Source organism: Aspergillus flavus, chromosome 4 (genome assembly GCF_009017415.1).
Source record: "Aspergillus flavus chromosome 4, complete sequence".
In the NCBI taxonomy this organism is placed as follows: Eukaryota; Fungi; Ascomycota; class Eurotiomycetes; order Eurotiales; family Aspergillaceae; genus Aspergillus; species Aspergillus flavus.
In genome coordinates this window covers 831,995-844,919 of record NC_092405.1, presented here as the reverse complement: position 1 = coordinate 844,919, position 12,925 = coordinate 831,995, and the positions used below count along the sequence as shown (strand labels likewise).

Below are 12,925 nucleotides of genomic sequence, written 5' to 3'. Positions count from 1 at the left end.
CTGCAACCTTGCAGTGGTGTGATTAATCGCTCTTTGGATTGCCAAGCCTTGGGGTTTAGCTTCGTGGACAGTGCTACTGTGACCAAGACTAGTGCGAAAGTCACTACATATCAGTCTGCCTTTCGCCTGAACTCCACAATTACGAGATCGTGCTGCACGCACCCTTAGCCCCTTGTCTAGACCTTTCGCATGGAACTCTCTCAACCCTGTCATGTTACATGACAATCTGCAGGCTCCCTTCCATCTCACATGCCTTCGCCGCCGCCGAACCCGTGGGATCTGAACCCTCGCACAGAATAGACCTTAGCCACGTCGTCGTCGGACTAGCCGTCGCTGTCGGCTCTATCTCGGGCCCATCATACTCCACAATAAAATAGTTCCCGGCTACTGGTGCACCAAGCCTAGCAACGTCTACGAACTGCTGGATATCGAAGCCCGCTCTCGCCGTTGCCGTCTGCGGGAAGATATGGGAATAGCACTGCGGGAATTGGTAGTCCCCCTTTTGGGTGAAGAGGAGGTAGACGTATCGATGGTGTGAGAAGGGCGGTGGTCTTGGAGCAATGTATTCAGCGCCCAAGCTCTTATTCACGAGGATGCCGCCATTTGAATATCCGTCTATCTCGTCCGAGATCCGCTTATTATTAGACATATCCAATAGACCTGTGTCTTGCATAATGCAGAGCATGTCGGGCTGATACCAGTGTAATGCGACTGTTGCGTTCATGCCGTAGATAACGTCCAAGTCAAAAAATAGTAGGAGATAGGTCAATTCGGGATTAAGTCCCCGCGCGCTTATTATGGGTAGATCTGCTGTTCCTGCTTCCAGTATTGATGGTTAGACATAACATCATCACAATCATAAAGTAAGCATAAGTAACAACCATACTAGATTTCAATACAACATCCCCAGGATATATCCACGATGTTTCAGGGTATCGGAAATACAAGATCGGGATATCGGCAGGCAAAGGACTTATTTGAGCTACTGCCCCAGTCCAGAGAAGATATAATAAAATGCATAACATTGTTCCTAACGATTGCTGATATGCTATAAACCTGAAATATGAAACGAGTATAACCGGACTTCCCAATCCTCTTTATAGTATTCTCTTGGGTCTTGTCATATCAAACCGAAGACACGATGTGTAACGTTGAAGCCACGGCAATGAATCATGACAAACAAAACCAGTTGATCTGTGCTTTGGGGGAAATGACCACTTGCAAACATCGGAGAAAACATAATTCATAATATGAATGAGATTAGGAAAGGAATGTGAGAAAAGGATGACGAGGTACACAAGATCTGATCGAATCCAAACAAACCCCAAAGCTCGGAGGATAGTAATTGGGCCATGCAGCACAATACGTAGTAGGTAAAAGAAACACTACCCTCTTTTTCTCCACTGTAAGCCCCATTTCCACACCATCCATAACAGAGGAGCGACGCTTAGGACGACAATAGCCACACCGCAACATGTGGCCCTAACACCGAAGCGTTGAATACAGGGGTGGACAAGGGCTGTTGCTGCTGCGCCTAGGAAGCATCGGACGAGGTTATTTGTCGCCATTATTGTTGCTGGTGTTGTATAGTGGAGGTCCACGAGGAGGATGTTTAGGATGTTGTAGGTGGCTGTTAGGGTGAAGGATATGGTAAAGATAAGTGTTAGGGTTAGGGCGAGGGGTGGTGGGTTAGTTGCTGGTGCTGTAAGGGCGTATAGGAGTATCGGGATGGGGGCTAGGAGCTATTTCAATATTAATATATAATAGTAGGAGTAGTTAACGATATACAAAGGCAGATAGGGGTGTGCATCGACGTACAGCCACCGGTCCCCCAACGCCTAGTCTGGCTTTCTCGGCTTCGAAGTTTTCTATGTCCTGTCTGTCCTTTGCTACTATGCGCCGGTAGTTCCAGTCTACGATTATCCCGTTGAATGTTGCGCTTAGGAGGGTGCCGGCACCCATTGGGATAAAGCTTAGGCCGATGTTCAGGTCACTTAGTCCGTAGATCGATCTGAGTTGGGAAGGTAGGCCGGCTGTTATGGCGTAGTAGCTTGCGAATATCAGGCCGTTTGATAGGATGATAAGACCCGTGGGGAGGTGGAAGAGAAGAGAGAGCGTAGATAGGGGGTGTATCATTCTTTTTGGCAGTTGTGGTTGGGGGGCCGGTTCTGTGCTGGCAGAGGGAATAAGAACGGGCCTTCTGTGGGGACGTTTAGACATCCACCAGTTAAGGATGGATTTGTTCCATCCCGATGCCGGGATTGAGCCGTCTCCGACGATCGTCCGACATGTTTCTGGAAATAAGAGCACTAGAGGTATGAAGAAGATGGTAGATGACATTGCTAGGAACCAGAATATCGACTGCCATCCTAGATACTCGCTCAGGACACCACCAAGGACAGGTCCTAGTGAAGGTGCAAGGATGTTTCCTAAGGAGGTAATGCTCATATACGTTCCCCGTTCAGCGGAGGTGATGACATCGGCTGCGACCGCTGAAGCCAAGGCCACAGTGCCGCTGCTACCGGAGCTCTGAATCGCGCGAAGGACAAGGAGCGCAGGATAGCTGTGTTGGAGGGCTAAGGCGATGTTGCTTATTATATAAATCAAAAAGCAGAGGATGTAGGCCGGGCGACGTCCAGCTTGGTCTGCGAACGGGCCTGTGAGGGTCGGAGCCAAGCCTTGACATATCTGCATGTAGTTTATGGCTGAGTAACAGTGAATTGTATCAGAGGGTTCTGTGAGACGGATCAAGTACCATATATGTAGTTATAGTTAGGTTGATTTGGGAACTGGATACATCCAGGCCAGCAGCTATAGAATTGAGGGCTGGGTAGTAGATGTTAGCTGAGATAGGGGAAAACGTCGACGCTATGGCTGCTGTGAGAATAATCAACCGCTTCTGTCTGGTACTGAAAACTGAATATCGTTCTTTCCCAGGATGATATTGTAAAAGGGGTGTGATTTCGGTAGGTGGTCCATCTTCCGCAGCTCCCTGGCTGTTGTTCATATCGCCTTAGGTCTTCCTTAATGGAATGGGCCATGTACATTGAGTGCTACTGTGGACTACTTATGTGCAATGGCCATGAGGTAAAGACATTGTCTTCAAGCACCTTCATAATGTTTGTTAAGTGCCTAGTTCACAGGATAGCATTTCTCTGGGTTAGAGTGGCTCAAGCCTCAAAGCATAAACTCTTTTCCGAGGCCATCATGATACTGACTGATAGACAAAGGTGAGCCTTTCGGCTCATACAGTCAAATCTTGGGCAATGGCTTGTTATTCTCTGTTTCACCTGTGTATATGTGCGATGGTCGAAACAACTTGCCGCGTGTCACTGCCATGAGTTAGAATACCCCGTTATCTCACCGCAATCAGCACATACACATGTATTCCCGCCAGTGGGCCATTATCCCTATTATTCGCTGCGTCAACATAGCAGCTGGAATAATATCTGGGTCGAAGCCACTGTTCACTGGTCAGATGTCGTGGGTCGTTAATTTGTGGAGCTTGTAGCTTACATAGCAGTGAAGACAAAGTTACCATAAAAGTCAGCATTGGGGTATAATCCTCTGTGACGGAAGTAGTCGTCTGCTGAGGCTATTTCCTCGATGCGCTCGGTGATTTTCAGATAATCATTCTTTGACAAGTCCAGGTCCTTCAGGATTGACTGAATTGGACGAACCCTGGGATCCAGACCCTTGTAGGAGCGGTGTCCATATCCAAATAACTTCGTTCGCCTGTTCTTTACCCCCTCTATAAACTCGGGAACCTTGTCTGTACTTCCGATTTCCCGGAGCGTACGCTGGGCAGACACAGTAGCACCAAAGTGCAGGGGCCCATATGCGGCTGCCACCGCACTGATCAAGCAGGAAATAGGATCCGTCAACGAGGATGCTGTCACTAATGCTGAGAATACTGTCAGGGCCATGCCATGGTCGGCGTTCAGCATGGCAAAGCGCCGGAAGCATGACAGCTTAGTTGGATCTGGGCGACTGGAATGTCGATCCAACAGCCCTGCCATAATGAATAGATTCGCACAGTAGCTATTCTCCTGCGATGGCGGTTGGAAATCAATACCCTTCCGATGACTATTTACCAGACCAAAAATAACACCATATGCCGCTACAGTTCGGATAACCGCATGGTCAACATTACGCAGGTTTCCTTGGTAAAGGCTCGCATGTGTTGATGCGGGAATTGTGTCTGGAAAGCACGCCAGATATGCCGAGAGCCCAGCCAGGATCAGGGGCAATGGGGACGTTGTGCGGCTGTTGCATCAAGGTCAGTCAATTCCCCAAGACCATGTTCACACGAGCGCTTACGGGAGTCCTCGAATTGTTCGATGCACACTGTCCGGGACAGCTAGCATCTGCTCTGTAAGCTTCCTGTTTAAGTCCTTCTTCTGTTGCATTGTTGGATATGTTCCCCAGACGAGTAGATGTAACATGTCTTCGAAATCGCTGTCCCATAGTTGGGACAATGTGTAACCGTGAAAGAGAAGTACACCTCTTTCATGATCACTACGAACGTCAGTCTGTGCACTAAATCGCCTTGTCCTTTGTCGTACGAATAACTTATAGCTGACTCTATCACCGTAGTATTCTGGAGCCCTGGATCGTGTACCCGCAGCCCATCAGCCACATGATCTGCACGGTCTGTACCAGCTGCTGGTGCCTTGATGCTCTTCAAATCGATGGCAGAAATCACATTTCGTCTAATCGGAATCTCGTACTTCTGCTTTGTCCGAGAGTCGACGATATGAAGAACCCCTGACGACATTGGAGGCTCTAGTGACTTTTGATACATGCAGTAACGAGACTTTCCAGGTTGCAAGAGTGATCCTCAGTCTCACCCTATGCTCCGGAAACTTCGTACATACATCAAAGTAATAATGGTACTTTCGAGCACAAGGGAGTCATCGGCTTTATACGGTACCATATATGTTGCCATCGCTGAACAAAGCTTTTCAGTACGTATCAGATGTTATCTTCCGAGACGGGACCCTAGTATGCCGGCCACCGCAATGGATAGCCTTGCCAAGCTACCGGGAGGTTTTCAGTTATTGCTACTCAAACCCACTATATCGCCGGTCGATTATCAGTGGAACCACCCAACTTTTAGCCGCAGACCTGACGATCCTGAGTCTTCATCTTCAGTAATTGCCATAAAAAAAAATGAAAGGATTAGGAGCATACCGTCCAGTATTTATTCGATGAAAATTGACTTGAACAACAGCTAACAATTACAGTCCACCAATCAGACCTGAGCTTCGGCGGTGCCAGTACGCAGCGTACTAAGTTATACTGAGTGCAAACATCTCAATTGATATTCCAGTTTCATTTCATTTATTAGATAGGTCATACAATATTCATCGTCAAAAAAATCATTGTGCCCTATAAAAATCATCCATTCGCCATGGTGTGTTTACGGCATGTGCTCGAAAGGCTTCGCGAGATGTTCCTGGCAGAATGGAAGCTTGCTGACAGTCCAGATTTCGGTGTCCTAAGCAGGCATACCACGTTAGCTGAGAAAGCAAAAGGCAATCTAACTTGCCATAAGGATATTGGGGGCTCGTACAGGCTTCAGGTTCTTCTTGATCTCCACATCAAGGGTGCCGGCCTTAAGGGCGATGATCTCCGGGGCAGCTTCTGGGTCGTGGGCAATAGGGGAGCCGCATTCCGAACAGAAAATCCGGTGAACTGCTTTGCCTGATGATCCCTGTCCTGCGTAGCTCTTGGTGGGTCCATTGATCGTCAGTTTGTCCTTAGGTACTACCGCGACGAGAGCTGTAACATGAGAGTTATATTAGCTCATGGTCTGCCGTAGACTATATTATAATAACAGACGCCCAGGAATGGGTGTTAAACACAATCACACATACAATAGGTTGATCCACTCTGACGCTGGCAATCGTCGCAGTGATCGTATGCGGTGATGAGCGGCGCCTCGACGTCAGCCTTATAGGTGACGGCTTTACACAGACAGTGGCCGGACAAAGGCATTCTGATGTCACGAATCGGATCAATTAAATTTGATTGGTGTAGAGTCAAGCGAACAAGGTGCTCATGGGTTGGGGACCTTCGAAGAATGATGGCACCTCAGCGGGGTATTTATAGGCCTCCATGGTCCCCCGGTCATTCACCTGAGTATCGATTCCTTGAGGAAATCGACTAGTGCTCAGCCGTGGTTGGCATTGCTACATTGGGTGGGAAAGAATCCACCGGGGTATTTGTCATTGCGGCGTAACCAAGTGGAGGGAGGGGGGAAAACAATGTGAATCAATCAATCGCTGGTAAGGAATCCAAATGGATGAAAAGAGTCTCCTGAGGGGCAAAGCTGAAGAGGGTCTTTGCGTCACGGGTTGAACTTTGCTGGAATTGGCCAGTCGGTCACGTTCTCCCGGCCCACCAATCTCTCTCTCTTTCTGTCTTCTCTCCCTTTGTTGTGTGTACTTCTCACCCACTCACTCACTCAATTGCCCTCAAGAGAAAAAAAGCCTTTCACTGCGCTTGTGAGAATCGTGTGTCCATTTTTACTAATTTTCATCAATTGAGCAACAGGATCCTCCCAACGCGACTTTCGGGCATTGATAATCCGCTCATCTCAGCTATGCAAACCCCTCCATAATCCATTACTTGATCTGCAATATTCCCCACTCGGAAGGAGCTTAGATCATGATTATTTGATGGCGGGTTACTGATTGCACCGACTGAGCCACTTCAGTCGGTCGCAAACCTTGTTTTGCAGAGACTATCTCAAACCAATCCATTTTCCTTTATGCGAGAATTTGTCATGTTTTATGCCGAGGGCGGCCGAACGGATCTCCAAAATTATTCGGCTAATGTGGCGTCTCTATCCTTTTCCGATGTACATGGACTAACGCGGTGAGAAGCACGGATCGTCAGTCCAGGCCCACTGTCACATCGCAGTGCCCTCAAGCGCTTCTATCAGCTGCATGTCATGCAATGCCCCTCCATGCAGTCCCAAAAATTAGATACCCCATCGAAATCAACATGGCTCAGGGAAGTTATCCAAGATTTTCCCACACCACTTAGGGATATCCCAGGCCCTTTCCCTGGCTTTAGAGGACGCCGAACGCCATCCCAATGGATATCAGCTGCTTGGCCTTTTGTCCCGAGTCTTTAAAGATAGGTTCAGGAATTTCCATCGCCATTAGCCGTGCTTTATGGGACCATCTCATATCACCGACGATCCCCACCTCTTTGATCGACTCAGTGGTGGGGATATTGTTTGTCGCTGGGTAATTTGCGAATATAGGTCAGCTCTCCTAGCCATTGTGCGGCTGTCTAGCAGGAGACGAATTCTTTACATCTCGCTCCAAAAGCGTTGTGTACACAGATCTGAGGAATCATCCGGACCACCCGTACCATACAAACTTTATGACCATTTCGCAGGGGATTTATAGGAGTGACAGGCGCGTAGGAAAGCACTAGGGAAAAGTACCACTACTAACCCAGTACACTCTGGATGGCTGATATCTACTACGGAATACGGTAGGATTGTCCCAATCAGGATTCGGGGATAGCCATTAGTTAGACCGCCTATCGTGTGGGCCGTCATTGCAAATCCTAGTGAGCCTAGCTACGTAGTCATGTCAATCGTAACCAGGTATAGACATGTCTCTTTCAATAGCATAGGTCGTTTAACTCAGTCCAATCTATAGACCAGCTTTATGCTGAGTCAAGGATTTTCATTTCAGGGCAGTGTTCATTACAATGTAATAGAAAATGGACGTCTCAACATGGCAAATCCTCAAGTGTTAGCTAGCCGTGAGATAACTTCCAATCAAAACACTGTGCCGTCTCATCAAATCCTCAATTATCTAAAGTAAGGTCAGTCCGTATGGCAGGGGATAATACTGATCAAGTTCCATTTAAAAAGGACCACTCACTTCTAGCGGTAATAACAGAAGATCGTTCCCATCCGTAATCGGACGCGTTTAAGTGCTCATGAGATTTATACTGTTCAAGGCACGACTCTCGTTTGTTTGTTAAAGCTACATTGATCGATTTCCCATCCGCAGTAGTCGCTGAGGCGCGTGTCCATAGTTATTCATACTATCCAATTGGTCTTTCCTTCACAAGGTACCTGCAGCTTCACCCATGACGTGTTTGTCTCCAGTGAGCTCGCCTCCCATCTGTGATATTGCGGCAATGTCCTTGCCATAGATGCATTTTCCGGCCTCTGAGGTGCGCTTCGATCGGTGGATCAATGGCAAGTTATGATCCGTATTGACAACAGAAAATACTTTAAATAGTGAAGATGGAACTAGCTTTCATCTACTTTATTTTCCCGCATACCAACAATTGTAGAATTGTTGTTCATATAATTAGCTTCCGTGTTCATCCCGCTGATATCATTCTGAATACATCCAACGCCATATGGATCCGCTTCCCAAGTTTAAGCTTATTTCTTCATAAAAGCACTTTGTTGTTCGCTGGCGATAGATAATTAGTTGATGTGGACCATGGAATTATTTACCAGTCTCATGGATGCACGGAACCATATATCTTACAGTTGAACGCTGACACTTCCGATAAACCGTCATCGATACAACCTAGCTCTACAATATCATATACTCCGATTGTGCTGAATTCTGGATAAGCTTTGTGAATACTTACAAGTGAGTCATAGGCCAGCACACTCCAGTAGAGCCATACTTTCCAACTATAAAGCAATTACAAAGCTGTAGACAACCGAGGAGTACTGCCAGCATACACACCCAACAGTAAAAAGGTCGTGGCACAAGCTCTCTCCAGCCTACTCCTTGCGGCGTGTTATATTGATCAGCCCATGGGCTTATTTGGAATAGAGCTATCCAATCGAGTCTGCTAACGCTACTAATGAGCTGCCCACATAAGACTCGACCCACATCCAAGGCAGCCTAGAATCATCAATAAAGCGTTCACCGGAGAAATGCGCGATGAACCCCGAAAAGTCTCCTTATTCACCACCCACCGTGTCGCGGTGACCGTCTATAAGCTTGGTATTCAGCATGTGAGAATCCATGGTCGCAATAAAAGCAATATTGAGTACATTTAGCGATCACACCTCATATTGTAACGTGGTTCAAAAGGCATCTTGAGCCCTTGAACAAAACAACGCAGTGCCCGTGTCACCTAGATAGTGATGTTTTGCAGATGACCTCACCAGAGGAATACTGTAGAGACGTTGCTCCACGTGACATGCGACAATCCCAGGAGGAAGAGTCCCAATGCCTCGGTTGAAACAGCTTTCTAGTTATTCTTTTCTTATTTACATCTTTTTACTCCTTTTTTTCTTTTTTCTTATTTTTCTTTCTTTTTTTTCAGCTTATTTTATTGCTATACTGTGCTTAAATTCCCATACACTGAGCTGCGCATGGAACGAGATGTAGTCAACTACGCGAGAGAAATATATATCGAGACATCCAAACACAATGCAAAAAATACCAACTTAATAATGGAGACTTGACGCAGTACAGAGATTGCATTGGCAAATTCCATGACCTTTTTTATATAATCCTCCTAATAAAATTACTAGTAAGCGAAGGAAGTGCAAGCTAGACGAGTGTCGGTCACCGCGTCGAGAAACAGAGACAAGCCGGGACCGGCAAGTTGAACCCCCGCTGTGTCGGCTAGACCCGCCATGGCAGGCCGGTACCGGGATACCTAGGTGACCTCAGAACACGATTCTATTACTATCTCCTATTAGCATTGAACTCGAAAAAAGTATATGAATATTTACCTTGGTAAATGCAGTGAATTGCATTTAGTAGGTAATTAGCAAATGACACAGATGGCCTAAGGCACCAAGTAGTTGTTGAGATAGACTCGACTATTCCCGCCCGTAGATCCTTCACTAACATAGTACTGTATACAAAGATCGGAGGTCCTTTACAAGCTAATGCATTCTCCATGTGTATATATATGATTTTAAGTACTTATAATAGTTACAGCTATCTCACCTTGCTGAAAAATACCTCCACAGCTATTCTGTAAATGACTGTTATGAGCTATTTGTTGGTTACTCGGAGATCCAGTCATCTTGCGGAGATTATGGTCCTAATCTCCGCGCTTTTTTCTCAACTGTGACATTCTCTCTCTCCCCGTGGTGCCATCAACGTTCATCTCCTTCGATACTACATTGTCAGTCTCCAGGGCTTGGAATGTATATGATTATCTGAATAATATGGACGATCAAGATAATGCAGCGTAAGTAACGAACTTATGCTCAACGGTGCACTCACGATGGCACTCACTAATGCTGTCGAAGGTCATCGAAACGAAGCAAGAAAGCCTGCACCGAGTGTAGGCAGCAAAAGGCGAGTCACGCCGTAATATGCTCTCCGTTTTATGTTTGCTTCATGGAGTCACTGAGATGACTATAATACCGAAATCTTTTTCACTAATCTTAACGTCTCCAGGCTCGATGTGATGCGTACCTCAACCCTGATCGGCCATGCACCAGGTGTGTCAAGATGAAAGCACAGTGCATTATCTCCGACCCATTCCGGAGAGAGCACAAACGCCAGTGAGTGGACCAATGTGTTTGCTTTCTATTAGCCGATTACGGAGAGACTAATTAGAAAAGGCGACTCTCAGAACTGGAACAGGAGACAGATGAGTTGCGCAAGAGATTGAAGTCTTCGCAGAGTGTTCTTTCTCAGCCCTCACCTATCGCCATGCTGACAGCTGCAGCGGAATTGGGTGTGCATTTCACGGGGAATGCAGTTGGCCTAGACCTAACGCCTCAATCACAGTCACCTCCAGCCTCCTATGCTGAAACATCAGTTCCTTCTCTCTCTCTAGGGCCACCGCTACCACAAGTGGAATGTACTCCGGGGGAGAGGGCTTCAGATCCGACAGTGCCGCGTACTTTAGATGGCGTTGAGGTCACCGGAGAAGAAATAGACGAAATATTTCAACTGTACACACCTAACTTACGATAGATGTTGCTGTATCAGCTAACGGAGACCAGGTTCTTTCACCAATATGCCCAGTTCCTCCCCGTCTTGGACCCATTAACCACCCCTAACACATACTATGCACAATGCCCCTTCCTATTTTGGGCTGTCATCGGGGTCGCATGCAGGACGTACCCGAAGAACCCGACATTGCTTACTGCGCTTGCACGAAGTATCACAGATATGGCTTTACTTTCACTTGCATCGACATCGGCCCCGTGGCATATAATCCAGGCCTTGCTGCTCTTCCTGACATGGCCATTGCCGAAGGATAATACAAGGCCCGAATTAACCTTTCCGTTAAGTGGCAGTATGCTGCATATTGCCATGCAGAACGGGCTTCATATCCCCATGTCTAGCCACGAGTTCACTAAGAAAAGGATCCCTGCCCCATCGGAGGCAGAACTAGTACGGCGAGCCGAGCTTTGGACACGCTGCGTGATTGTGTACCAACGGTAAGATGCAAACCGCCACCCTGCCTGTGAGATGCTAAGAGATGCCAGTGCCTGCTCTATAAAGGGACACCCGCCTCGCTCTTTCCTGGAACTTGAGCAGGACTTTGGACAACGTGAAGTGGATGTTCGGAAGCTCTCGCCGTCACTGGTCTTGGAGAGAAAATGTCAAGAGCTGGTTGCCCGTTGTAGTGCAGCTGTTCTCGAGATCGGGGTACGGACAATGTCCCTAGAGCAAGAAAGAGCTTTAGATATTCTCTTACGTACATTCGAGAACCAGGTCACAGATTTGGAGGCACAGCTAAGTCAAGGTAATACTTATCTTCTCTTCTGCTACATGATTACGGAGGAAGCTCACTGCCATTCAGCGCATGACCGAATCCAAACCACCATTTGTCGTCTAAGCATTCAAATGCTACACTTTTTCAAAAGCCAGACGTTGCTCTCGACGGGCTGTATCCAACGTCTTCTATACACTGCCTGTTTGGCTATCGAATCCATCGAAGATATAAGCCGAGCATCCCTGATTCTTGCGACAACACCTCTAGAGCTGTACTTCGCACTGCTCCTCGCTTCAGTAGCTCTCTTACGCATACTGAAGGGCCCCTCGTTACCTGGGCTGGATATTGAGAGGGCTCGATCATGTTTCTTTGTTGCGATTAATCTTCTTAAACAGATGTCTGTCCAGAACAATGATGCTGCAGCGAAAACGGTTATTGTATTAAACCAACTTTGGAATAGTACAAGGGCCTTTCGCAAGCCCGACGGGAGTGATTTTCCAACGCTTCGGATCCGTAGCCGATTGATGCTCAGTCCTGTGGTGGATGCAGTATGGTGGTGGCGGGAAGAGCATGACCCCCAATGTCGGTCAGGGGCCCCCTCCCAAGGAAACGCAACGGATGGTATGCGTCTTTCATCTTACCCCTCACGGTGAAGCTTATCATCGGCATAGGAATTGATACCCATCGAGATAACACCGGTGCGGTGGTAAACGCACCGATTGGCCTGATGGGACGCCATGAGCCTGTCCTCTTTGATGATCAGTTTCTGGCTGATTTCGAATGGGCCTTAGGTGATGACGGGCTCTTCCCTCCGACTGAGCCGTATGGCTCAGGTTGGTCATGACTAGGAGCTGCCGTCTAGCGCTAATAACCTCCCGGTCGGCACCAACTGCTTAGACTGACCAGTAGTGTGACACTAACATAGACACCGTCGTAGGAGGGTCACAGGTGCTTCGGTAAGCGGGACAAGCCTGGTCGAAAACTATAGACTGATCACGCATTATGCTTTGAATACAAGAGTCGTCCCTGTTGCGATTGACCCTTCTAGCTCACAGCGCTGCAGTTTCGTAACAAAATGCCCAGATTATGCCATGCTCATACCAAATCACGACAAAACGTGGCAATCATACTTCACCTGCCATTCACGTAACAACAACAAGGAATGTGGGAAAGACATGGCTTGCTGGGGTGCTTGATAACCGGCATCCGACGGTATCCATTCGCCATG

General features: G+C 47.4%; 6 protein-coding genes across 6 annotated transcripts; 1 reads left to right on the top strand and 5 right to left on the bottom strand.

The window, feature by feature from the left end:
* Nucleotides 1-118: 118 nt before the first annotated feature.
* F9C07_1506473 (phosphatidylethanolamine-binding protein) lies at nucleotides 119-1,205 on the bottom strand. The gene is made up of 2 exons (XM_071508160.1): nucleotides 887-1,205; nucleotides 119-816 (listed from the first exon to the last, which is right to left on the bottom strand). The coding sequence occupies exons 1-2, from the start codon at nucleotides 1,023-1,025 to the stop codon at nucleotides 215-217; spliced, it is 741 nt and encodes a 246-aa protein (XP_071366290.1). The 5' UTR covers nucleotides 1,026-1,205; the 3' UTR covers nucleotides 119-214.
* A 421-nt stretch (nucleotides 1,206-1,626) lies between these two features.
* Nucleotides 1,627-3,129, bottom strand: F9C07_1506953 (synaptic vesicle transporter). Its single transcript, XM_071508162.1, has 2 exons — nucleotides 2,756-3,129; nucleotides 1,627-2,688 (listed from the first exon to the last, which is right to left on the bottom strand). The coding sequence occupies exons 1-2, from the start codon at nucleotides 3,005-3,007 to the stop codon at nucleotides 1,777-1,779; spliced, it is 1,164 nt and encodes a 387-aa protein (XP_071366289.1). The 5' UTR covers nucleotides 3,008-3,129; the 3' UTR covers nucleotides 1,627-1,776.
* Nucleotides 3,130-3,369: 240 nt separating this feature from the next.
* Nucleotides 3,370-4,804, bottom strand: F9C07_3466 (putative citrate synthase; the record flags this gene model as incomplete). The annotated part of the gene is made up of 4 exons (XM_071511102.1): nucleotides 3,370-3,463; nucleotides 3,517-4,266; nucleotides 4,321-4,518; nucleotides 4,566-4,804. The coding sequence occupies 4 exons, from the start codon at nucleotides 4,802-4,804 to the stop codon at nucleotides 3,370-3,372; spliced, it is 1,281 nt and encodes a 426-aa protein (XP_071366288.1).
* A 618-nt stretch (nucleotides 4,805-5,422) lies between these two features.
* On the bottom strand, nucleotides 5,423-6,000 carry F9C07_3465 (Mss4-like protein; the record flags this gene model as incomplete). Its single annotated transcript, XM_041292632.1, has 3 exons — nucleotides 5,423-5,500; nucleotides 5,576-5,784; nucleotides 5,880-6,000. 3 exons carry the CDS (start codon nucleotides 5,998-6,000, stop codon nucleotides 5,423-5,425), a joined length of 408 nt encoding a protein of 135 aa, XP_041145782.1.
* A 1,833-nt stretch (nucleotides 6,001-7,833) lies between these two features.
* F9C07_2212509 (uncharacterized protein) lies at nucleotides 7,834-9,157 on the bottom strand (the record flags this gene model as incomplete). The annotated part of the gene is made up of 8 exons (XM_071509661.1): nucleotides 8,978-9,157; nucleotides 8,742-8,903; nucleotides 8,641-8,705; nucleotides 8,535-8,608; nucleotides 8,320-8,409; nucleotides 8,108-8,266; nucleotides 7,911-8,048; nucleotides 7,834-7,841 (listed from the first exon to the last, which is right to left on the bottom strand). Exons 1-8 carry the CDS (start codon nucleotides 9,026-9,028, stop codon nucleotides 7,834-7,836), a joined length of 747 nt encoding a protein of 248 aa, XP_071366287.1. The 5' UTR covers nucleotides 9,029-9,157.
* A 1,032-nt stretch (nucleotides 9,158-10,189) lies between these two features.
* Nucleotides 10,190-12,541, top strand: F9C07_2068295 (Zn(II)2Cys6 transcription factor; the record flags this gene model as incomplete). The annotated part of the gene is made up of 8 exons (XM_071508734.1): nucleotides 10,190-10,212; nucleotides 10,274-10,334; nucleotides 10,425-10,531; nucleotides 10,592-10,927; nucleotides 10,979-11,419; nucleotides 11,468-11,727; nucleotides 11,785-12,318; nucleotides 12,369-12,541. The coding sequence occupies 8 exons, from the start codon at nucleotides 10,190-10,192 to the stop codon at nucleotides 12,539-12,541; spliced, it is 1,935 nt and encodes a 644-aa protein (XP_071366286.1).
* Between the last annotated feature and the right edge of the window lie 384 nt (nucleotides 12,542-12,925).